Below are 25,578 nucleotides of genomic sequence, written 5' to 3'. Positions count from 1 at the left end.
GTTATTTTCTATCACAGAAAGAGACTCGTACAAGGAGGCCAAATGAGAAGGGGAAAAAGCATCAACCTAATAAAGTGTGAAAGATTATCAGAGGTGTAAACTTACCAACAGGTGCACCAAAGGCTGCAGCAACACCTGCTGCTGCACCTCCACAGACAAAGTCTCGTTTCTCATGGTCCTCCCTGAAGTACTGTAATATGTTGAAGTCTTGACGCAATGTTGTGCTCTTTCCTTGTGAAATGCCTGCAGCCACAACAGCTCCTGAGTGTATCATGGGACCTTCCTAATTAATGTGTAAAATTAGACAAATGAAAACAACTGACTTCTTCACAGATAGAAAATGTACAAAGATTGGCCGAGATTTTTATTATAAGGATACTGTGTGAAAGTACTGACGCTTGCAAAAAGATGGGTGAGAGCACCTTGGGAGAGGAGGTGTGGGAGTTGGGAGGATTGAAGGGAGTGGGGTGGGGGGAGTTGGGAGGATTGAAGGGAGTGGGGTGGGGGGAGTTGGGAGGATTGAAGGGAGTGGGGTGGGGGGAGTTGGGAGGATTGAAGGGAGTGGGGTGGGGGGAGTTGGGAGGATTGAAGGGAGTGGGGTGGGGGGAGTTGGGAGGATTGAAGGGAGTGGGGTGGGGGGAGTTGGGAGGATTGAAGGGAGTGGGGTGGGGGGAGTTGGGAGGATTGAACGGAGTTGGGTTGTGGGGGGGAGTTGGGAGGATTGAAGGGAATGGGGTGGGGGGGGGAGTTGGGAAGATTGAAGAGAGTGGGGTGGGGGGAGTTGGGGACGGGGCATTACGAGTGTTTGTGTGTGTGGGGGGGGAGTAGGGTGTGTGTGTGGGGGGGGGGGGAGTGAGGTGTGTGTGTGGGGGGGGGGAGTGAGGTGTGTGTGTGGGTGGGGAGTGAGGTGTGTGTGTGTGGGGGGGGGGGGGAGTGAGGTGTGTGTGGGGGGGGGGGGGGAGTGAGGTGTGTGTGGGGGGAGTGAGGTGTGTGTGGGGGGAGTGAGGTGTGTGGGGGGGGGGAGTGAGGTGTGTGTGGGGGGGAGTGAGGTGTGTGTGGGGGGGAGTGAGGTGTGTGTGGGGGGGAGTGAGATGTGTGTGTGGGGGGGGAGTGAGATGTGTGTGTGGGGGGGGGGAGTGAGATGTGTGTGTGGGGGGGGGGGGGGGGAGTGAGATGTGTGGGGGGGGGGTGTGAGGGGTGTGTGTTATTGGGGGGGGCGTGAGGGGTTTGTGTTATTGGGGGGGGAGGTGTGTGTGTGTGGGGGGAGGGGGGCGGCGGCGTGAGGTATGTGTGTGGGGGGGGGGCGTGAGGTATGTGTGTGTGGGGGGGGCGTGAGGGGTGTGTGTGTGTGTGTGTGTGTGTGTGTGTGTGTGTGTGTGTGTGTGTGTGTGTGTGTGTGGAGGGGGGAGTGAGGTGTGTGGAGGGGGGGAGTGAGGTGTGTGGAGGGGGGGAGTGAGGTGTGTGGAGGGGGGGAGTGAGGTGTGTGGAGGGGGGGAGTGAGGTGTGTGGAGGGGGGGAGTGAGGTGTTTGGAGGAGGGGAGTGAGGTGTTTGGAGGGGGGGAGTGAGGTGTTTGGAGGGGGGGAGTGAGGTGTGTGGAGGGGGGGAGTGAGGTGTGTGGAGGGGGGGAGTGAGGTGTTTGGAGGGGGGGAGTGAGGTGTTTGGAGGGGGGGGAGTGAGGTGTTTGGAGGGGGGGGAGTGAGGTGTTTGTGTGGGGGGGAGTGAGGTGTTTGTGTGGGGGGGAGTGAGGTGTTTGTGTGGGGGGGAGTGAGGTGTGGGGGGGAGTGAGGTGTGTGTGTGGGGGGTGGGGGGAGTGAGGTGTGTGTGGGGGGGGTGGGGGTGGGGGGGAGTGAGGTGTGTGTGGGATACAGAAATTTCTGTTGTATTTCTACCTCGCTCACCCAAGTATATTTTGTAATCCACTAGGTTATAACTTCATTTTTAGCAGTCCAAGGAACACCACATGCACTAGTCCCATTCTAAATCAAAATACCATGAGAGCCATACATACCTTGCCAGCAGCCAAGCCTCCAACAACAGAGCACACTACACCTATCACCTTTACTAGTAGTGTCTTTATGCGTACCACTCGAGGAATCTTTATGCCATTTAAATAACATTTCACTTGGGGTATCCCACTCCCTGCAGCTGTGGGCTGCAAAGCATAAGTTTATATTTCAGTACATATGACAATAAAAAGGAATTTCCTTGCAAGTCATTTCACATTAGAATTCATCTCTTGCACACATATCATTGCATGCATAATTATCATTTTGCATATTAATTTAATTAGAACTACATTTACTACCCAATAATCCATATTAATGTAAGTTTTGACAGTACAAAATAAATAACATGAAATCTAATAGAATATATGGATATCTAGTAGTTTCTATTTAGGGAAATATCAACTTTGCTCACGTATATAAAAATTCATACATTGTCAGTTTTATACATTTAAGAAGAAATTTCTAAAGCAAGTGGAATGTTCTCGTAGTTGTACATCATAGACATTAAAATGACAAATGTTGATTTTCAATACGTATTGCTGAAATTAGAATTCTAGAGCTTTTTAAGAGAAATGTGGGCCGACTCTTTAAAACGGTGTTTCACAATGCATACAGTCCCAATGCTCAATGTTCATGCAAATGTGGATTGGTTGGTTGGTTTAAAAGAGGGGGGAAGGGACCAAACTACGAGGTCATCATTCCCTTGTTGCTAATAAAAAAATGTCACAAGTGTGAGAAAAAAAAACGGATGAGACATATAACACAAAATGGAAAGAGAGGAAAAACCACAAAACAAAGGAAAGGTAACGAACACTAAAAGGAACAAGAGGACAAGAAAACAACAGAGAGATGCTAGAAAGACCCTAAAAGCACTACGGTGGAGGACACAGAGGGACAAAGGACATTCACTAAAACCTATATAGAAGTATAAAACCCACTCTCACAATTATACGTAAAACTAAAGATGCTGCTGAGGCATCGAAGCCCAACACCAAAGGTAGGAAACTGGGAAAGTTAAAAGTCCGCCAAAGAGCGGCTAAAAGTGGGCAGTCCAGCAAGAGGTGAACAACTGTCATTTGGGAGCCACAGCGACACACAGGTTGGTCCTCACGAAAGAGTAGGTAACCATGCGTTAGCCATGTATGGCCAATGCAGAGCCGGCAGAGGACAACTGATTCCCTGCAAGAGAACCACATGGAAGACTTCCACGCATTCATAGTCTCCTTAATGACACACAGTTTGTTGTGCATACTGTTACGACATTTCGTCTCCCAAAGCCAGAAAACCCTGCGGCGTAAGACGCAGGTCAGCTTCGGACATGCCTATCTCCAGAAGCAGTTTCTGCGTTGCCTGTTTGGACAGCCTGTCGGCAAGTTTGTAGCCCGGGACTCCGACGTGTCATGGGGTCCACACAAACGCCACTGAACGACGAAACCGTTCCAGGGCATAGATGCACTTCTGGATGGACGCTACCAGAGTATGGCGAGGGTAGCACTGGTCCGTAGCTTGTAGACTACTCAATGAGTCAGTACACAGGAGAAATGACATGCTAGAGCACGAGTGGATGTGCTCAAGAGCATGAGATATGGCCGCCAGCTCTGCAGTGAACACACTGCAGCCATTTGGTAAGGAGTGCTGTTCAATATGTCCTCCATGAACATACGCAAAGCCTATGTGACCATAAGCCATCAAGCCGTCTGTGTAAACCACGTCAGAGCCCCGGAACACGACAAGAATCTAGAGGAAGTGACAGCGGAGAGCGGCGGGGTTAACAGAGTCCTTAGGGCCATGCAAAAGGTCCAGACGAAGCTGTGGCCGAGGCATACACCATGAAGGCGTACGTGAACGGACCACAAGTAGAGGTGGTAAAGGGAAGGACTCCAGTTCGGAGGGAAGGAACTGCAGTCGTTAGCCCCGACATGGGCCGCCAATCTGGGAGATGGACTTCTGCGGGCAGGGAAACAGAGACTGTAATTCAGATGCTCAGAGGAACTATGAATGTGTGCTGCGTAACTGGCAAGCAGTTGCGCACGTCTGATCTGCAGTGGAGAGACACCAGCCTCCATCAGTATGCTGGTCACCGGACTTGTCCTAAAACTTCCTGTAGCTATTCGAACCCCGCAGTGGTGCACAAAGTCGAGTAAACGTAATGCTGAGGGCACTGCCGAACAATAAACCACACTCTCATAGTCAATTCGGGATTGGACCAGGGCTCTGTAGAGCTGCAGAAGCGTAGAGCGATCTACACCCCAATTGGTGTTGCTCAGGCAACAGAGGGCATTGAGGTACTGCCAGCACTTTCGATTAAGCTGACGAAGACGAGGAAGCAAAGTCAATGGAGTCCTAGGAATCGATATATCTCCACTACAGTGAGTGGATCGTCAGGAAGGTAAAGTTCTGGGTCCGGATGAACGGTATGACGCCGACAGAAGTGCACGACATACGACTTTGTGGTTGAAAACTGTAAACCATGGGCTAGAACCCATGACTGCGCCTTGTGGATGGCTCCCTATAGGTGCCGCTCACCAACACCAGTACTGGAGCACCAGTACGAAATGCAGAAATCGTCTGCACACAGAGATAGTGAGACTGAAGCCCCTACAGCTGCTGCTAGACCATTAATGGCCACTAAAAAGAAATAGACACTCAATACAGAGCCCTGCAGGATGCCATTCTCCTGCTTATTTGGGGGGGGGGGGGGGGGGAGAAGGACTATGGGAGGCACCAACTTGGACAAAGTATGAAGCGACAGGAAGTTTTGGATAAAAATTGGGAGCGGTCCCCAGAGACCCCGCTCATACAGTGTAGCAAGGATATGATGTCACCAGGTTGTGTTGTATGCTTTATGTAAGTCAAAAAAAGACGGCAACCAGGTGTTTGCACCTCAAAAAGGCTGTTCAGATGGCAGACTCGAGGGATTCCAGATTATCAGTGGTAGAGCGACCCTGGCAGAAGCCGCACTGACATGGGGCCAGGAGGCTACCTGACTCCAGGACCCAACTCAACCGCCAACACACCATATGTTTCAGAAGCTTACAAACAATATTGGTGAGGCTAATGGGCTGATAGCTATCCATGTCAAGCGGGTTGTTACCAGATTTGAGCACCGGAATGACGGTGCTCTCAGGCCACTGGGATGGGAAGACGACGACATCGCACCACATCTGGTTGAAGGCAATGAGGAGATGTCGCTTGTAGTCAGGCAAGAGAGGTTTAATTATCTGACTGTGGATTCGATATGGCCCAGGAGCTTGTAATGGATCTGGGAGATGTTATTTTTTTTACTGTATTTGTCAATACCAAACTGTAAATGTTTTTTTTTATACTTTTTGTCAGAATTTATTGTAATTTGCCTTATTATATGTTAATTTACTTATGTTTTTGAGAGTGAAAGCATATTGATTACTATTAGTAAATGTATCGAAGAATAGCAAAGAGACTGATTACAAGTGGAAGCTTGTGTGATGTGTAAAATATCTTTAACGCTGGAGTCGTCTTTGACTATAGTCAGTCGGCAGCTAACTCTTGGTGTGTGTTGACGGAAGAACAATGTGAAGGTCGCCGTCATAAATAATTTTGAATTATGTTACTATTTTTTTGTATTAACCATAAAAAAAGAAACTACATTTGAAGAACTGGTATTTGAAACACCAAAATGAGACAAACACGTTGAACCATGTCCTTTCTGCAGCCGACAAAGATGCATTGTGGAATCATACTTAGACAACTGAAGCCAAGACTAATATCGCCTTGCAAACGTCTAACGGAAAAGGTACTGTCACGAAATATGGCAAATATAAGTAAATAAAAAATAGTGACCATATTTTCAACTTGTGTCTTAGCCGGGATACAATATTTCAACTGGGGACTGTAGCCGGGATATTGTGTTCACGAGATCTTCAACAGTGCTACGAGGAAGAAAATTTTTTGTGTGTTAATACCAGTTTCTTCAGAATGTGTGTTACAGTATTTGTGTTCATCGGGAAGTAAAAGTTTTGAGAAGAAATGTTTCGGCAAAAAATATAATTTTCGACAGATGAAAATACTTCAAGAATTTTGGTCAACAATCACATGGATGGAAAACGTGGAATTGCAACAGTAGAAGAGTGTTCCAGATAAGTCACGAAACCCTCGTATTTTGTTAAAACAATATTTTTATCTTGTTTTGTATTGTTGAGTATAAATTTTTGTTCTTCACAATGACTTATGAGATTTTCGAGAGTATTGTGCCTAAAGTAGAAAGTAGTAATTTAATAGACTTCGGAAATCAGGACAGGTCAAATGAAACAGAAAGAACCGATCAATTTGATTTAAAAAGTTTTCTTGTAAATTTCACGAAAGAAATTAAACAATCAGTTGACGACAGTAAGACTTACTAGGATGAAAAAATTGATAACATTTTGTTGCAAGTCCAAGCAGTCAATACCCAAGTGGGTGATCTTTCGAACAGAGTTGGCAGTGTTGAGGAAAATATTGAATCTGTGGAAGCAAAAGTAAATGAAATTGATGCTAAATTGAGCGGTGAAATTAATACTGTAAAAAATGAGTTACTGGTAGATAGGGAAAGAAATTTAATTGAATTTAATGAGATAAAAGGGGAAATTAAAAATTTGGATGAGAACACAAAAGTTTTAGTAAAAAATGTACAACAGGAAACTGACAATCGTTTGGTTACTCTAGAAAAAAAAATAGAGTGCAATGATTTAGAAAACAAAAAATCTGTCAGAGAACTTAGCGAAAAACTTGAAAGTTTTGACATTGAATTTCAAAGTAAAAATCACAATGTCAACACATGCAATCTTGTATCTAATATTCCAGTGACGCACTTTTCGGTAGATGGACCCTTACATCCTGTTGATTTTATACAGTATTGTAAGGATTGTTTTTTACCTCACTCACCAGATGATATGAAAATTAAATTTGTGAAAAAATTCTTGGAAGGGGAAGCTTTGACTTGGGCAAACCAGATTGTAACTTTGGGGATGACCTTTTCAGAATTTGAATCAAAATTTCTGGAAAAATTTTGGGATGATCTTAAACAAACTAGAATCAAAAGTGAATTTTTGAATGGGAGAAACTATAGAGAATCAGATGGGAACATGAAACAATTTTGCAAACGTGAACTTCAAAAACTTATTCATTTAACAAAACCTTTGGATGACTTGATCAAAATTGATACCTTAATGAGAAGATTGCCATCAGCAATGCAGTTGAGTTTAGTTCATTGTCCTGATAGTAATGTAGAGCAGTTTCTCAATTATATTGAAAAGTTGGATAGGGTAACAACAAGAACACACAGTGGGTTTACTCAGAAAGGTAATGGTCAAAATTGGGGAAATGACAACTTTCAAAAAAGGGAACAAAACAATTATCATGGTGTCAGTCAAAATTCATGCGGATATAACAATTTTCAAAAGAGGGACCATAATTTTTATCCAAAACAAGAACAACAAAATAGAGAACACTTTGGGGATCAAAATCACAGAAATTTTGTTAGAGATCAGTACAATAGAAACTACCAACAATCAGGTAATGTTTGGCATATTATGGGAACAGAAATGTTGATCAGAGACATTGGCAGAACCACAATCAGCAGTTCAAACAGGAACCGGAAATAAAAAACGAGTAGACGCCCCCTTGAAGGTCCGCAAGGTTGAGGCAGAAGGTGAGCATGATGAAAGGACCAATGGATGTGACTATCATAAACCAAAACATGACAGTTCCAAACCTAAGCTATCACATGAGGTCATTAGTTGTTACTTATTGAAGAAATTTCAAGAGGAAAATAATGATGATAAAGATAACATTTTCAGTACACAAGAACATACAGTAGATAAAAGTAATTGTGATTCATTTAATTTAACGGAGTTTTACACTTGGGCAGAAAAGAACAACACTTTGTCAGATGATGTAATTTGTAGTAGTTCAGAGATGTGTGTGAATGAAAGAGAGAATGCATGCTGTGAGAATGAAAATGTTGGTGAAAGGGATCTGGTAACTTTAGAAAGGGGAAATAATATTTTGAGGGATAATTTGAATGTGTATGACCTGAATATGTGTAATGATAATGATGTTGATGATAAAGTTGATAATGATGGTAATGGTATTGATGATGATGTTGAGGAAAGGTATTTCATTAGTTTAAATAGGGAGTTGGGTATACACATGGTTGAAAATGGATTAAATAGTGAGAATATTATAGAAATTCCCAGGGATGTTACCAGGATGAATAAAGCTCACAAGCTGGATGTATGTGAAAGTGTGAATTTTGATGTTGTCGGTAAAGAATCTGACTACACAAATAACGATGACACATGTCTAACTTCTAGCCTAAGTGAAACTTTTACAGATACTAATGATGCACACACATTTCTTATGAATATATGGCTGAACAGTGAAACTATTTCTTTTGACAAGAACTTTAGAAAGATGCTTATTAATGTATGTGAAACTGTATGTCCTGAGTGGTGGAAAAAGATGAGATATTTTATTTTTGAAAAGCTGAAGGATACTTCAATAGTATACAATGTGATTTGGATGAAAATTCTTGGCTATTTGAGATAATAGAGAGTACTAATAACAATTTTGTATCTTGTGCAAATTTTATAACTTTGACAAATAATACATGTAATGATATACCATATGATTCTGATAAGTATAGGTTTGGGGAAATTGAAAGTGATTTATTACATGAGGATACAGGTTCTGAGAAAAGTGATCAATTTTGCAGTCCTTATATAAAAGTTCAAATTGGGTCATGGATTGGTAAATGTTTAATTGATACAGGAAGTGAGATCTCGGGAATATCTGAAAGGTTAAGCAAGAAATTGAAAGTGGGGAAAGATTATGTTGAAATGCCAGTTGTTGGGGTAAAGATAAAAGGTGCCAGGCTTTAGTGACATTTTTAATTGAAGGCAAGTTGTTCACACATGGATGTTTTGTAATTCAGGAATTTAATGAGGATTTTCTTTTGGGTATGAATTGGATAGTAAAAGTAAATACAGCATTTGATTGGGTTGGAAGAAAACTTTTGATAGAAACTAGTGAAACGGAATACATTCAGACAAATTTCGTGAACACACTTGGTGATCAGAGTAATGGAAATTTTGACAGTATCAATTTACTAAAAGAAAATAGATTGGAGAATATTGAAACTCATAGATTTGATACTGATGAAGTTGAATTTGGGAATTTAGTAAATTTGAAAATTTCAGAAACACAAAATTTATCTGGGGAGCAAAAACAACAGTTAGAAAATCTGCTGTGGGAATACAGTGATGTTTTCAGTGACATACCTGGTAGGATACAGGGTTATCAGTGTGAGCTTCAGGTAAAATCTCATGAAAAATCAAAAATGTTAACTTCAGAAATTAAAAAATTCTTTGATATCTATATTGGGCCTTTTGAAGTCATAGAAAATCCACACCCTAATGCTTATTGTTTGGTGTATCCTAAGTCAAAGAAATTATTTGGTCTCAGGAATGTTGTCTCTTTAAAACTGTATAAACGGGAAATCATAATTTCAAAATTAAATAACCTATTATTATCTAAAACAAAAGTCCTCCACTGGAATACGCTTGTTAGAACGAAACTGCCTGTACAACCAAGTATGTATATTTGCATGTATAAATTAATAATTTGAAGTCACATGTTAATTGAAAGTGATGAAAAAACTCTGTTGTAACAAAGAATGAGAGAAAGATTTATTTTTACTTTTTTACAAAAAAAGTCTCCATAGTGAGCATTTCTGAATTTTTCTAATTTTTGGAAGCTAAGTCTTCCCTGTGGGTGAAGGCATGCATGTGAGGATATGCATGCAAAGGTATAAGTTTCAAAACCAATTGTAGATAAAGCCTCATGATATATGAGCAGTTTATTGTTGTTTATACTGATGTTGTGGGGAGCAAAAGTACTCTTCACAAGAATGTGACTTTTAGTAATATTGTAGTAGAGAGGCAAGTGTACATAAATAATTGCAAAAAATTTAGATAATACTGTTGTATCTTTAGCTGTACTAAAAGAAGAAAACCATAAGCAAGGGAAAAAAATACAAAATAATAAAAAAACCATGAGTAAAAAAAATTTAAAAAGAAAATCATAAGCAAAAAAATATATACAAAAGAAAAAAAAACATGAATAAAAAAATAATAAAAAAATCAAAATTATATATATATATATATATATATATATATATATATATATATATATAAGGCAAATATTAAAAAAAAATTAAATCTTATTCTAGGAAATGAGTTTTACCTTCCTATTATTTTCAATCTGTATGCTGTATGTTAGAATATTTCTCATGTATGTTTTATACCACATATATTTGTCATGACAAATAATTTCTTTACTTGAATTTTTTTGTGTATGGGATTAATGGGGAAGTATCATTGCAACAACAGCCAGTAACAAGTCCACAGATTCGAAGAGTCCAAATTTGGAAGAGGTTATCAGACTGCATCATTAATGTACTAATTGTGTAATACAGATCCATCAGTGAGTGTGGTCGAGATTTTGTTGTATATGTCCATAACAACAAAAGCCCTGGGGAGCAGTTGTAATGGATCTGGGAGATGTTATTTTTTTTACTGTATTTGTCAATACCAAACTGTAAATGTTTTTTTTATACTTTCTGTCAGAATTTATTGTAATTTGCCTTATTATATGTTAATTTACTTATGTTTTTGAGAGTGAAAGCATATTGATTACTATTAGTAAATGTATCGAAGAATAGCAAAGAGACTGATTACAAGTGGAAGCTTGTGTGATGTGTAAAATATCTTTAATGCTGGAGTCGTCTTTGACTATAGTCAGTCGGCAGCTAACTCTTGGTGTGTGTTGATGGAAGAACAATGTGAAGGTCGCCGTCATAAATAATTTTGAATTATGTTACTATTTTTTTTGTATTAACCATAAAAAAAGAAACTACATTTGAAGAAATGGTATTTGAAACACCAAAATGAGACAAACACGTTGAACCACGTCTTTTCTGCAGCCGACAAAGATGCATTGTGGAATCATACTTAGACAACTGAAGCCAAGACTAATATCGCCTTGCAAATGTCTAACGGAAAAGGTACTGTCACGAAATATGGCAAATATAAGTAAATAAAAAATAGTGACCATATTTTCAACTTGAGTCTTAGCCGGGATATAATATTTCAAGCTGTGTCGGGGCAAAATGCAAGGGCACTGAGGAACTTCCACTCTGTAAATGGGGCATTATAGGGCTCACTGTGGCGTGTAGTTAACGAGAGAATCCTCCCTTCCATCTGCCGTTTGGGGACGCGAAAGGCTTGGAGATAATTCTCTGACTCAGAGGTAAGGGGAAAGTGCACAGCAAAGTGCTCAGCAATTGCGTTTGCGTTGGTATAAAACACGCAATTGGTGTGAACACCAGGGACACCCGCTGGGGTCTTGAACCCTAAAAGACATTTGATCTTGGTCCAGACTTGGGAAGGTGCCGTATAGCACCCAATGGTTGAGACATTTCTCTTCCAGCACTCCTGCTTTTGTCTTTGTATAAGCTTGCGAACCCAGGCACGGAGCCGTTTAATGACTATGAGCTGCTGCAGGTAAGGGTGCACTTTATGTCACTCTAGAGCTCTCTGACGCTCTTTAATGGCCTCAGCGACTACTGGCGATCACCATGGGACTGTCTTTCGCTGGGGCCACCCTTCAGAATGAGGGATCGCGTTTTCCACTACAGAAACGACTGTTGTGGTGACCTGGTCAACTACAACATCAATGGCACCATGTGGGGGAGATTCTACAGTGACAGCAGAGGTGAAGGCTTCCCCATCTGCCTATCTCAAGCCCATCTGGGTAGGCGTCCATGGACATGATGCCGGGGAAGTAACGGGAAGATGGGTAAGCAGTCACTACCACACAGGTTGTCATGTGCTCTCCTGTGGATATATGGGAGGAGTCCTGGGCTGGAGATTGATAAATCAAGGACCGAGTAACTACCATGGGCCATATTGAAATGTTTTACGGCCCCAGTATTTAAGAGGCAGAGGTCGAGTTGGGACAGTAAATTTCTGCCTCCTCTGCCTCGGGAAGTAAGCATGGGACTACCCCACAAGGGGTTATGGGCGTTAAAATCTCCCAGAAATAGGAAAAGTTTAGGGAGTTGATCAAGCAGGGCAGACAAGACGTTCAGAGGTACCACACCATCTGGAGGAAGATATACGTTGCAGACAGTTATTTCCTGCATCGTCCTTATCCTGACAGCCACAACTTCAAGAGGAGTTTGAAGGGATACAGGTTCACTACACACCGAGTTCAGGACATAGACACAAACTCCACCTGACTCCCTATTATATCCACTACAGTTCTTGTAATATCCCCTATAGCTGCGAAGGACAGGGGTTCGCATTGCCAGGAACCAGGTTTCCTGGAGAGCAATGCAGAAAGCAGGTATAAGGCCTAACAACTGCCATAGCTCAGCCAGGTGGTGGAAAAAACCACCACAATTCCACTGGAGGATGACGTCATTGTTAGGCTAGGTAGGCATGAAGCGCTCAAGGGTTTATGCCTCAGGGTCACCTGCTGCCACTGATTCAGTACCTGTGCGATCGACATCCACTGTGTCTGAGGGTCCGGCGAGATCTAGGTCCTCAGCGGATGCCAAAATCTCCATCACATCCTCAGATGCAGAGCTTGTAGGGAGTGGTTGTACGGGTGCCACCGCAAGGTCTGGATTCTTGGGTGCCGCCTTTTTTTTTTGGTTTCTCTCGTTGTTCCTTTGCTGTTTCTGGCTGGGAGGGCTTCACTGGGTCAGTCTCAGAGACTGAGGAGGACCATGAAGCCCTACGACCGGCTACCTGTGGTTGCTTCCACTACTGGCGGGTATCTACTTTTCCACTGGTCGGAACCTGGGAAGGGAGTGACCCAAGGGACCACTTCCTGGCAAGAGGAGCCAAAGAACACTTATGCTTCTCCAGCTGAGAAGTGGGGACTCATGTCCCCGATGGTTTGGGGGGAGAGGGGGTGGTATTGCTCCCGAAGTAGGTGGTGCAGGAGCAACAGGGAGGGAAGTGCCACCCACAATCATGGGAACAGGTGAAGTCCGACGGCTCTGAGAGCCAACTGTGAAACAGGAGATGGTAGAACCGTTGTCGTAGCAGCGGCGTAGGTTGATGTCATACACACAGGACGTAGCCTCTCATATTTTCGCTTAGCCTCAGTGTAGGTCAGTCGGTCCATGGTCTTATTCTATTATCTTCCATTCTTTCTGTAGAATCCTACAGTCTAGCAAGCAAGGGTAATTGTGCTCTCTGCAGTTGACACAGATGGGAAGTGGGGCACATGGAGTATTGGGATGGGAAGGACCCCACAATCTCGACATGTAACACTTTTTTTTTTTTTTTTTTTTTTTTTTTTTTTTTTTTTGTGGTTTTAGGGCGCACAACTTCAATGGTCATTAGCGCCCAGACTAAGTTAGGAATGCACTGCGAGGCACAAGGTTAAAACAGCAACTAAAAGGGACAACACTATAAAAGACATATTAACAGGCATAGGATTAAAAAACAGCATAATTAAATGTCCTTAGACAGGTTTGTCAAGTGGATAAAGCGAAGAACACGAGCAGCTGCTCCTGGGTCATCCGCTAAAATGGCATCCAGAGTACATGGCAGGCGAAGATCAACGCGCAGTGTATTAAAATTCGGACAGGACGTTAAAATGTGGCGTACTGTCAGCAATTGCCCACATGGGCAGAACGGCGCCGGCGCAGCCATCAGCAGATGGCGATGGCTGAACTGGCAGTGTCCAATTCATAAACGGGCCAAAACGACCTCCTCCCTCTGAGAAGGGCGTGAAGAGGTCGTCCAAACTGTGGGAAGAGGTTTCAAGGCCCGAAGCTTGTTGTCCGTAAGTGTAGCCCAATCGGCATGCCACAGCGATAAAATGTGCTGACAAATGACCCTGCTACAATGTGATGAAGGGACACAACAAGAAGCTGTCCGAGGCTGGAGGACCGCAGCCTTGGCCGCGGCATCTGCAGCTTCGTTCCCAAGGATACCGACGTGGCCAGGAACCCACATAAAGGTAACCGGAGAACCAAGTCGTCCGCCAGCTGCTGAAGAGAGCGTTGGATCCGGTGCACGAAAGGGTGAACCGGATACGGATCACTGAGGCTCTGGATAGCGCTCAGAGAATCGGAGCAGATGACATAAGCAGAATGTCAGTCGTAGCAGATGTAAAGAACAGCCTGGTAGAGGGCAAATAGCTCAGCTGTGAAGACCGAACAATGGCCATGGAACTGGTATTTGAAACTGTGTGCCCAGACAATAAAAGAACACCCGACACCGTCATTGGTCTTAGAGCCATCTGTATAAATGAAGATCACATTAATTAACTTCGAATGAAGTTCAACAAAACAGGAGCGGTATACTGAAGCTGGGGTAACCTCCTATGGGAGCGAGCTGAGGTCAAGGTGAACGCGAACCTGAGCCTGGAGCCAAGGTGACGTTTGGCTCTTGCCCATTCGAAAGGTTGTAGGGAGTGAAAAATTAAGGTGCTGAAGGAGGCAATGAAAGCGAACTCCAGGGGGTAGCAGGGCAGAGAGATACAACCCGTATTGACGGTTGAGAGAGTCGTCAAAAAAGGAACGATAAGACGGGTGGTCGGGCATTGACAATAGCCGACAGGCATACCGACAAAGCAGTATATCGCGCCGGTAGGTTAGTGGCAATTCACCGGCTTCAGCATGAAGACTCTCGACGGGACTAGTATAGAACGCTCCGATCACAAGACATAAACCCCGATGTTGTATAGAATTGAGGCGGCGTAAGATGGACGGCCGTGCAGAGCAGTATACGAAGCTCCCATAATCCAGCTTCGAGCTGACGATAGACCGATATAGGCGAAGTAGGACGGTTCGATCTGCTCCCCACGACATACCGCTGAGAACACGGAGGACATTTAGAGAATGGGCAGCCAAATATGACACATGTGGAGACCAGCTAAGTTTCCTGTCAAATGTAAGACCTAAAAATTTTGTTGTCTCCACGAATGGGAGAGCAACGGGACCAAGTCGTAAGGACAGTGGGAGAAACTCTTTGTAGCGCCAGAAGTTAACACAGACCGTCATCTCGGCAGAAAAATGGAAGCCATTGGCGACACTCCAGGAGTAAAGACGGTCAAGACAACGCTGAAGACAGCGCTCCAGGAAACATGTACGCTGCACGCTGCAATAGGTGGTAAAATCGTCCACGAAAAGGGAGCCTGATACATCAGCTGGGAGGCAATCCATTATTGGATTGATCGCTATGGCGAAGAGAGCGATGCTCAAAACTGAGCCCTGTGGCACCCCATTCTCCTGGTGAAAGGCGTCGGACAGGACAGAACCCACACGTACCCTGAACTGTCGATCCATTAAAAAGGCACGAATAAAAAGAGGGAGGCAATCGCGAAGGCCCCATGTATGCATGGTGCGGAGAATGTCCGCCCTCCAACAGGTGTCTTAAGCCTTCTCCAAATCAAAGAACACAGCTGCGGTTGGGCACTTCCGCAACAAGTTATTCATAATGAAGGTCGACAAGGTAACCAGATGCTCAACAGCAGAGCAGCGCCTACGAAATCCACATTGTACATTGGTAAGTAGGCGTCGAGATTTGAGCAGCCAAACCAAACGAGAGTTAACCATTCGCTCCATCACCTTACAGACACAGCTGGTAAGGGAGATGGAAGGCAAGTGCTTGTCCTTCCCCGGCTTAGGAATCGGGACAATAATAGACTCGTGCCAGCATATGGGAACAAGACCCTCAATCCAGATGCGATTATAAGTACGAAGAAGAAAACCTTTACCCGCAGGAGAGAGGTTCTTTAGCATCTCAATATGAATAGAATCAGGCCCTGGAGCGGAGGACCGTGACCGGGCAAGTGCATTTTTGAGTTCCCGCATGGTGAATGGGGCATTATAACTTTCACGATTCGAGGAGCAGAAGGTAGGTGGCCTTGCCGCCTCTGCCTGTTTGCGGGGGAGGAAGGCAGGGTGGTAATGAGCAGAGCTCGAAACCTCTGCAAAAAAGCGGCCGAAGGCATTGGAGACATCCTCAGGGGCCACAAGGACGTCATTCGCGACCGTCAAGCCAGAAACTGGTGAGTGGACCTTAGTGCCAGATAGCCGGTGCAGGCTACCCCAGACAACAGAAGGAGTAAAACTGTTGAAGGTGCTTGTGAAGCAGCCCAGCTGGCTTTCTTGCTTTCTTTAATAACACGACGACACTGAGCACGTAATCGTTTATAATTGATACAATTCGCCATTGTAGGGTGGCATTTAAAAGTGCATAAAGTACGTCAACGAGCATGTAAAGCGTCTCTACATGCTACGGTCCACCAGGGGACCGGTACGCGACGTGGAGAAGAAGTAGTATGAGGGATGGAATATTCAGCAGCAGTGAGAATCACTTGCGTGAGGTGTGCGACCTGACTATCGCAGCTTGCGAAGGTTTGATCCTGAAAGGTCGCCCTGGAAGAGAAGAGCCCCCAGTCTGCTTTGGAGATGTTCCAACTAGCTGAGCACGGAGAGGGGGTATGATGCAGGAGATGGATAACACAAGGGAAGTGGTCGCTCGAATATGTATCAGAAAGTGCGAACCACTCAAACCGGCGTGCAAGTTAGGTAGTACATATAGAGAGGTCTAAATGGGAATAGATGTGAGTTCTGTCCGAAAGAAAAGTAGGGGCGCCAGTATTGAGGCAGACAAGATTGAGGTGGTTGAAAAGGTCTGCTAACAGGGAGCCTCTCGGGCAGGATGCTGGAGAGCCCCAAAGGGGATGGTGGGCATTGAAGTCTCCAGTTAACAAAAATGGTGCAGGTAGCTGAGCAATAATTTGCATCATGTCTGCCCTGGTAACGGCAGACGACAATGGAGTGTAAACGGTACAAATGTAAAAGTGGGGAGAGTAATTCGGACGGCAACTGCCTGCAGGCCGGTGTGCAATGTGATGGGATCATAGTAAATATCATACCGGACCAGCAACATAACCCGTCCATGAGCTGGAATACCTGCCACAGGGGGTAGGTCACAGAGGTGTAGTGTGCCAAGTCAATTTGATCGCATGGGCGTAGCTTCGTTTCCTGGAGAGCTACGATGAGCAGACAGTGCAAGCGTAGCAGCAACTTTAAGTCCTCTCGGTTGGAGTGAATGCCGCGAATATTCCAATGAAGAAGTGCCATCGTGAGAAGAAAAAGGAGAAGCAAGAAGGGGTCACCTCGAAGGCCGCTGAGGGCCTGGCTTCGAGTGAGCACTGCCGCCGCTATCAATAGGCGGAGAGTCATCGTCCATTGGTTCAATAGGTTTGTCAGTCATCTTGTTAAGAGGGCCAGGAGGGGGAGCTTCCTCCACCCGTGAATGGCCAGATGTTCGGCTACCAGCGGTGCGGCCAGGCGAAACGAATGACGGCCTGGAGCAGCAACCGCTGGGTGGCAGAGGAGAAGAAATGCGCCGTGGCGGAGAAGGAGAACATTTCTTCCTATAAGCCTTCTTCGAAGGTCGTTTAGTGGAACTACTGGTCGATGGCTGGGAGTTCGAGGTACGTAGGAAGTCTGCATGAGACGGTTCCTTCTTGAAGGCCTGTGCATCTGACTTCTGGGTCTTAGTCTTGGCAGAAGCTGATGAAGGCGCTTGCGTCTTAGGGGTGACGGGAGGAAGAGGAGACGTTGACCGGGCGATCTTAGCACTGGCCGAACGGACGACCGTAGTGCTGAAGGTCAGATCGCATGTCTGCGTCGCCACCTCCCTGGTAGTCCGAGAAGAGGCGAGGACAGTACTGTATTTCCCTGCTGGGAGCAGCGTGGGCTTCCTACTAGCAAATAGCATGCGAGCAGCCGAGGCGGAGACTTTCTCTTTTACCCGAATTTCCTGTATACAGCGTTTATCCTTGTAGATGGGCAAGTCGCGGGAGGACGCTGCATGGTCACCCTGACAGTTCACGCAACAAGGAGACGGAGGTGGACAGTCACCCTCATGGGCGTCCCTGCCACAATGACACATTTAGCCACATTAGAACAAGACTGGCGAGTGTGATTAAAATGCTGACACTGGTAGCAGCGCATAGGTGTCGGGACATAGGGGCGAACAGAAATAAACTCTTTGTCCGCTTTGATGTGCGACAGCAGCTGAAAACTATCAAAGGTCAAGAAAAGTGTCCAGGTCAGTACAAGGTCATTGTTGACCTTTTTCATGACCCTATGGACAGCCGTCACGCCCTGCTCAGCGAGGAAAGACAATCTCCTCGTCAGTCCATCCGTCGAGTGATCTAGTATATACCACACCACGCGACAAATTCAAAGTGCGGTGAGCCTCCACCCGGACAGGGAATGTGTACAGGAGTGTGGCCCGAAGCAGTTTTTGTGCCTGAAAGGCACTCTCAGTTTCTAACAAGGTACCGTTACGCATCCTGGTACAAGACTTGACACATCCGGCTATGGCATCTACGCCCTTCTGGATAACAAAAGGGTTGACAGATGAAAAATCCTTTCCGTCCTCAGATCGAGAAACTACGAGGAACTTTGGGGCAGGCAGTAGTACTTTTGTCACTGGTGGCTGGTCAAGTTTCCGTTTTTGGGCAGAAGTCGAAAGAGAAATCCATTGTGGAGGAATCCCCCATGATTGCCAGCGTCTCCGATGGCGCGCTCCTTCCTTGTGGGGACCCTCTCAGAGGGCACTCCCGCCTTAGGTGAATGTTTACACCTCAGGTCACACCTCCCGAGAAACAGACAGAACGACCAATCGGCATGGTCGGAAGGTGTCAGCTCAGGCAGTCACCCCTCCCTGGGCCTGGCCTTTACCAGGGGGTACGTGCATGCCTTACTTGTCTACCCAGGGCGGGAAATTACGCGTTACCCCGTCAGTGGCTATGCATGCCAACCCGTGGGTCAGCCTTCAGGCACGCACAGGGAGGAAAGAAGAAGAGGAAAAAAAAAGGGAGAGAGGGAGAGAAAGGACAGACTGTCTCAAACGCCGAGGCGGAGACCAGAGGGTGGACAAGAAGGCAAGGAGAAGAAGTCAAGGTAAAAAGTAAGGAAGACAGTGAGAGGGAGAAGGACAAAGTAAGGAACCAAACAAAGGAAGGAAGAAACCAGAATAAGTGAAAAACCAAAATGACCACAAATATAAGTCGTGGAACCATCCGTCTCCAGATGCAGGCACAAACTATCCCCTTGAGGGGGAGGGACTCCTTTTAGTCGCCTCTTACGACAGGCAGGAATACCTCAGGCCAATTCTAACCCCCCGGACCTGCAGGGGGGATGTAACACTGGAAGTACAGTGGGAAGACATATGACCGAATTTCCAGCACTTAAAGCACTGCATCAGGGAAGGGATATATGGCTTGACATCACAGCAGTAGACTATCACCTTGACCTTCTTGGGTAATGTGTCACCCTCGAAGGCCAAGATGAAGGCACTGGTGGAAGCCTGATTAGCCCTCTGACCCCAATAGACGCGCCGGACAAAGTACACACCTCGCAGCTCTAAATTGGTGTGCAGCTCATCATCAGACTGTAAAAGAAGGTCCCTATGGAATATAATACCCTGGACCATATTTAAGCTCTTACGGAGTGTGATGGAAACAGAAACATCCCCCAGCTTGTCACAGGCAAGTAATGCCCTTGACTGGGCAGAAGATGCTGTTTTTATTAAGACTGACCCAGTGTGAGCTTTGGAAAGACCTCCACCTCCCCAAACTTGTCCTCTAAATGTTCCACAAAAAACTGAGACTTCATGGACATGAAAGATTCCCCATCAACTCTCATACAAACGAGGTACCGGGGCGAATAAGCTTCACTGCCATCCTTAGCCTGGCATTCCTCCCGTGGTGTGGCCAGGGAGGGGAATGATTTGGGGTCATTGCTTAGCATTGAAGTTAGACTTTGCCCACTTAGAGTGCTGGGGGCAGACCACCAGCAAGAGATGACTTACTATGCTTCAAGGCATGTCATCCGCCCTGATGCCACCCACTCCAACCAGGGGCCCTCCCCACGGGCACTACCCAGCCTCAGCAAGAGCCACCTGGCAGGATGGCCATTGCCGGAAGTCCCGATGCCCCAGGGAGACAGGCATATGTGGTGAGTTAACGGTGCAGGCATCAGCAGACCGATCCCTGTGTTCTCAGGGGGCTACAACCAACAGGGTACATTGCAGCCCCACCACAATGGACTGGCTACCGTGCTGGATATCAGGTGCAAAGAAGTTCATGGTCGTCATCGGCACAGAAAGCGGCACTGCATAGTGCATGGTGGAAAATGCCCAAAAGATGGAGAATGAGTGGGACTGCAGTGCAACGACGAGAACGTGGGCTGATGATCTCAGTGCACGATGGACACAATGCACTATGTAAGGTGCCCTACCCCAATTGGCTCGCTCTTTGGAAAAATTTTGAAGAATATAGGTCAAACCCTACAGGGGACCAACACAAAGGCCAAGACATATGAAACTCCTGTCCGTCACCTCTTACGACAGGTAGGAATACCTCGGACCTATTCTTATCCCTGGACCCACAGGGGGAAATGTGGAAGATCTGCAAATCAACAGCACCAGTAAAAAATAAAATAAAATCACCTCCCTGTCTGTCTGATGAAGACAGAAATGAGCTTTGATTCTGAAAACAATAGTTACATGAAACTGGACCTGCATTCTTTGTATGTGGCATCTCAGAAGTCAAGAATTTAATTAAATATTCTTGAGTCCCTGACTTTTCTCCAGCAATTTATTTAGCCAAACACTGTTTTCCCCTAGAATAGTACCACAAATCAAGAACTGCCAGTGCAGAAGGTAATTTCACGGGTGTCTATGCACGAGGCAGTAAGAATGTTATTTACAATCTGCCTCACAGATCTACTGGGCAACACCACTTGGGCCATCACACCATCGGATATTGATCTGATGTCCACATTCTCAATTCATTGTACATATGGAAAAACAAAGCTCTGCACATCAATAAATGCCCAAAAGAAATGCCTTGATTGTAGTATTAAGTCCCAACTAAAGCATCTCATATCTTACTGAAAAGTAAAAACATGTGGCATTGCAAGCTGAACCAATCATGCAACCTCATTAGTGGATAAAGCCATTGGCAGGTAAAGATTGTGTTTTAGTTCTCTGAAGAATGTTTTTGCTGTATGCTAACAACTACATATAGGACACATGTATTAGCAGTTACACAATATTAATGTGTCTGGAGTCTCTCATAATTTTGTAGCAATACTGAATATGTGATACACATGTGGTTTATTTGTTAAAAAATGGAAAATAAAGACTAGTCTATTTGTCAATATTATAGGAATCTTGAACAAAGTAAATTGATAAATACTCAGCTGCCTTTCCTTTCACACTGTTGGAACTAAATGGGCACTTAAATGTACATTATAGTATTCTGTGTCATTCATTATCTCCTGATACGGACAGCAAATATGTGAAAATTCAAATGCTCCACATGTCCTCATTCAGATTTAGCCATATCTGACTAAGCACAGTGGCATCTATCATTTACAGTTTATGACATCAGCAGTGATACTAATACTGAGCATGGAATGTAAATGTACACTTACTTTGACAGGTTATCAAATGTGATGGATCATTGAAAATTTAAGTATTTACTCAACTGCCCATCCATCCATGAATCACCTCACTGTCTAAATCTACACGATTACCCTACAATTTGCAACCAAGTACCTGGGACAGGATTCATCAAACCACTTCATGCTATTTCTCTACTGTTATACCCTCGAACAAGGAGTGGAAAAACGAACACTTAAATCTTTCTGTGCAACCTCTGATTTCTCTTAATTTGTTATGACTATGAAAGTTTGTGATCAAAATTTCATGAGAAGATCCTGCCGAAATGAAAAATTCCTCTGTTTTAAACATTGACACCCCGATTCACGTATCATATCTGGCAAAGTCTCAACAACCATTCCTTAACACCTTGATTCAATGATTCACAGTTTCTACAATCTGCTATTCCTTCGGTATGAGCACCAAGCAGCATCATTGTTCAGATTCCATGTCAAACTATACGTCTCACTATAATTGGCTGAGTACGTCAGTTCAGAAGGTCAGAGGAAGGCACTGAAGATACTGTAAATGTTGTGAGATAGTTCCCTCTTTGAAATTCTGAGGCTATCAAGGATAAAACACAGGGACCTATTTTCTCTTTTTCAGAAACGCTTTTTTGCTATTGCTAGTTTGCAATTTCCCATCCCCTTTATTTTGGACATAGTTATTTTGCTGCCCAAATACTAAAACTTCTCTACTACTTTTAATGTCTCATTTCCCAATTTAATTCCCTCGGCAGTACTTGATTTCATTGGATTACATACACTACCATTGTTTTAGATTTGATGAATTCATCATACAACCTCCTTTCAAGATACTGTTCATCTCAGGACCATTGTCATCTCTGACAGAATCACAATAAGATCAGCAAATCTCCCAGTTTTTGTTTCTTCCCCTTTAACTTTAATTTTCTTTTCAAATTTGTCCTTAGTGTCCTTCACACCTTGTTCATTATACAACTAACAGGTTGTAACCTATTCCCCGTTCCATATGCATGTACAGCAGGTAGTAAAAGAAACAAGGAGAAATCAAGAAACAATGTATGTTCAAGGGAAAGAAATAAAGAAATACAAATGACAATGACATTCTAGTTTTGTGAGAGATGGACAATGCATTGGGAGACCAGTTAAACAAAATGAACAGAGACTTGCAAATTGGTCATAAGATTAACAGAGACAAAAGTATAGCAGCTGATGCAGAGGGAATCAGATTAGGACCTTAGAGAGAGAGAGAGAGAGAGAGAGAGAGAGAGAGAGAGAGAGAGAGAGAGAGAGAGAGAGAGAGAGAGATAAGAAGAAGAAGAAGAAGAAGAAGAAAACAAAACAACAAACTTGCATAATTTCGGATCTAGAAACACCAGACCCATACTAACACACCCAAGAAAACATTTCCTGTGTGTTGCAAAATATGACTAGATGAGAAATTGCATTTTAAAGCATTTAGTGACAAAACCCTTCAAGATGAATTTACAGAATGTTTTGAGGAAACATCTCAAATATACCTCCCACATGCCCGAGTAGGGATGTTTCACTGCTTTAGTACATTGACAAGCTGCTTGGAGGGGCAGATAACTAGGATGCTACAGTATGTATCATTTTCTGTAGTCTCACATAAAATAAGCGACAACATCAGAATTTAAGATGTTTAAAAAAATCCCTTGCATAAATAATGTGACCTATAAATCAGAGCATTCATAGAGCACTGAATATTATAACACAGTAAATAAAGAAATTTGACATATGTCGCTAGAGAAGACAGCCTCACCAATATGCCAAAAACAGATTTAAATACTGGAAGATGCACTAGATGAATACAAGTAACTAAAATAATTATGTATTCTTATTTCAGTATACAGGAACTGTGAAGCCTCTAATGGACGTCATTTCTTCTCTGCACCATGACTCCTCATCTAAAGTGTGTGTAGTACCATAACTTGTCTCTTATCAATTGATACGTACAAATGAAGAGAAAAATTAAAATTTAACAGACTAAGGTAATGTCCACTTGAGGAGACACCTGAGATGTTTTAGTCATTTACTGGAATCTAGAGATATTATTATAAATGTGCAGAATAGCTCCTATTCATAATAAAAGGAATCTACGAATGATGTGTCTTAACTTACCTCTACATACGCTACTAAGATTGATCCAATAACAACTGGTATTATGTTTGATGCTATCCAAATCAAGAATGGTATGTAGAGACAATAGTTCCACACACATTTGTCAACATCTGACACAAAAGTTAAGAAAAGTACTTTAATTTAACCAATTCTCCAACTAAGAACAAATTATTCAAGAGTTTCAGAAAGTGGCAGTAAAACCATAACATTACACAAAATAAATAAATAAGATACAATAATATACCAGGAATTTCAAACCACAAAACAAGAAACCTAAATTTTTTCAACAGATATAATGAAATTAACAAACAGCACTTCAAGAACATTTATTTTGAAACATTTCAAATGTATGATAGTTGCTGTATTAGTGAAAGACTAATGGACAAGTGAATACATTCATTTAAAAAAGTAAGACACATTATTATGAGAAGGAAAGTTGCTACTCACCATACAGCAGAGATGCTGAGTTGCAGATAGGCACAACAAAAAGATTCTCACAACTGTAGCTTTCAGCCATTAAGAGGCCTTCGTCAACAATAGACAGACATGCGCACCCATGCACACAGTCTCAGGCAATTGAAACCAGTGGTTGCAGTTGCCTGAGACTGTGTGTGTGTGTGTGTGTGGGGGGGGGGGGGGGGAGGGGGGGGGTATATGGTGAGTAGCAACTTTACTTCTCATAATATTGTTACAGTCCATCCTGGATTTTCCAAAGTAATAGACGTTACTGATAAGCTGTGCTTCCGGTCACCACAGCACATCATTTCTGATGATAAGGTGGAATGAACTGATATTAAGACTTGTGACAACTGGCACATTTCTTAAAATTTTTATTAGTATTAGATACACTTACGCTATGGTTCCACAGGTTCTCAAGAGTCACAAATTGGATGGGGGCTGACGGATGTCTAGTAAGCTCAATGACAAGTTGTGCATACAGACTAGCACATCCATTTAGGCATGACATAACATTGAAATGTACAGTTATCTGCTGTGTTTTATTCCATGAAATTGAACCTGGTTGCAACATTACACTACAGAAAACAAAACGCAATCTATGGAGTGGCAATGTATGTCCTTGTGTGCCAAGAGAAAGTTCAAGCCTCAAGCCTCCACCAATCATGACTTTTTCACTCTAATCTCTACAATTCCATACTCATTCACATTCACAAACAAAATAGCCCCAAAGATTTCATAGAGGCATAGTTTCACAGTATTCTCTTGGTGTTCCACTGTACAACATTTAGGTAGAAACTCAACCTTTCAAAGCTTGTACCATATAATCAGATGAGTAACTGTGGAGATCAATGTGCTGTAGTGAGCCACAAAACACTAAATAAGTTACATATGGATACCTCTCTCATTGAAGTTGGTGCAAATCTTTAAAAGGACAGTTTATACTTAAATGTGATGTTGTGTGAGCACTGAAATAATTTTATCATATAACAAACTGATGTAAACAATGCCACATATGTCTCATAGTCGCCTAAAATAGAGAGCAGCTGTAAACTGAATAGTCCTGTTTTCTCACATCATAGAACAGGGTCCTAACGAGAGGCACAGTGAAGGATCTTCATCTCTCAATTGTAGACAAAAGTAAACTCACATCTGAATTGTTGGTGCCAAGACTACAGCTTTATAATCGGCAGTGTTCACTGAAGCATAGTACGCCCACAATGTGTGGGCAGTGTCCCCAGTGTAGATTGGAGATGCCCCAGCAGCAGTACAGCAGCTATCCCAACCGAACACTTATCATACATTCTCTTTGTGCGTCTCAGACCTTTTTAAAGCTGAGACAATTGTTTATGAAGTCCAGCAACTCATTCCATGATCGTTTCTGAGCTTAAATGCATCTTACGACTGACAAGCATGGCTTG

General features: G+C 43.7%; 1 protein-coding gene across 1 annotated transcript in view; it reads right to left on the bottom strand.

The window, feature by feature from the left end:
• Positions 1 to 25,578, bottom strand: part of LOC126236453 (H(+)/Cl(-) exchange transporter 7) — a 255,269-nt gene that overhangs the window by 133,794 nt on the left and 95,897 nt on the right. The window contains exons 4-6 of the mRNA XM_049945772.1: positions 23,702 to 23,811; positions 2,010 to 2,153; positions 106 to 283 (exon numbers count right to left, since the gene is read on the bottom strand). Coding sequence (XP_049801729.1) covers positions 106 to 283; positions 2,010 to 2,153; positions 23,702 to 23,811 — 432 coding nt within the window. The remainder of the gene's footprint in view (positions 1 to 105; positions 284 to 2,009; positions 2,154 to 23,701; positions 23,812 to 25,578) is intronic.

This window comes from Schistocerca nitens, chromosome 2 (assembly GCF_023898315.1).
Source record: "Schistocerca nitens isolate TAMUIC-IGC-003100 chromosome 2, iqSchNite1.1, whole genome shotgun sequence".
Lineage (NCBI taxonomy): Eukaryota > Metazoa > Arthropoda > Insecta > Orthoptera > Acrididae > Schistocerca > Schistocerca nitens.
The sequence above is the reverse complement of the archived record's forward strand: the minus strand, read 5'-3'. Positions and strand labels throughout refer to the sequence as shown.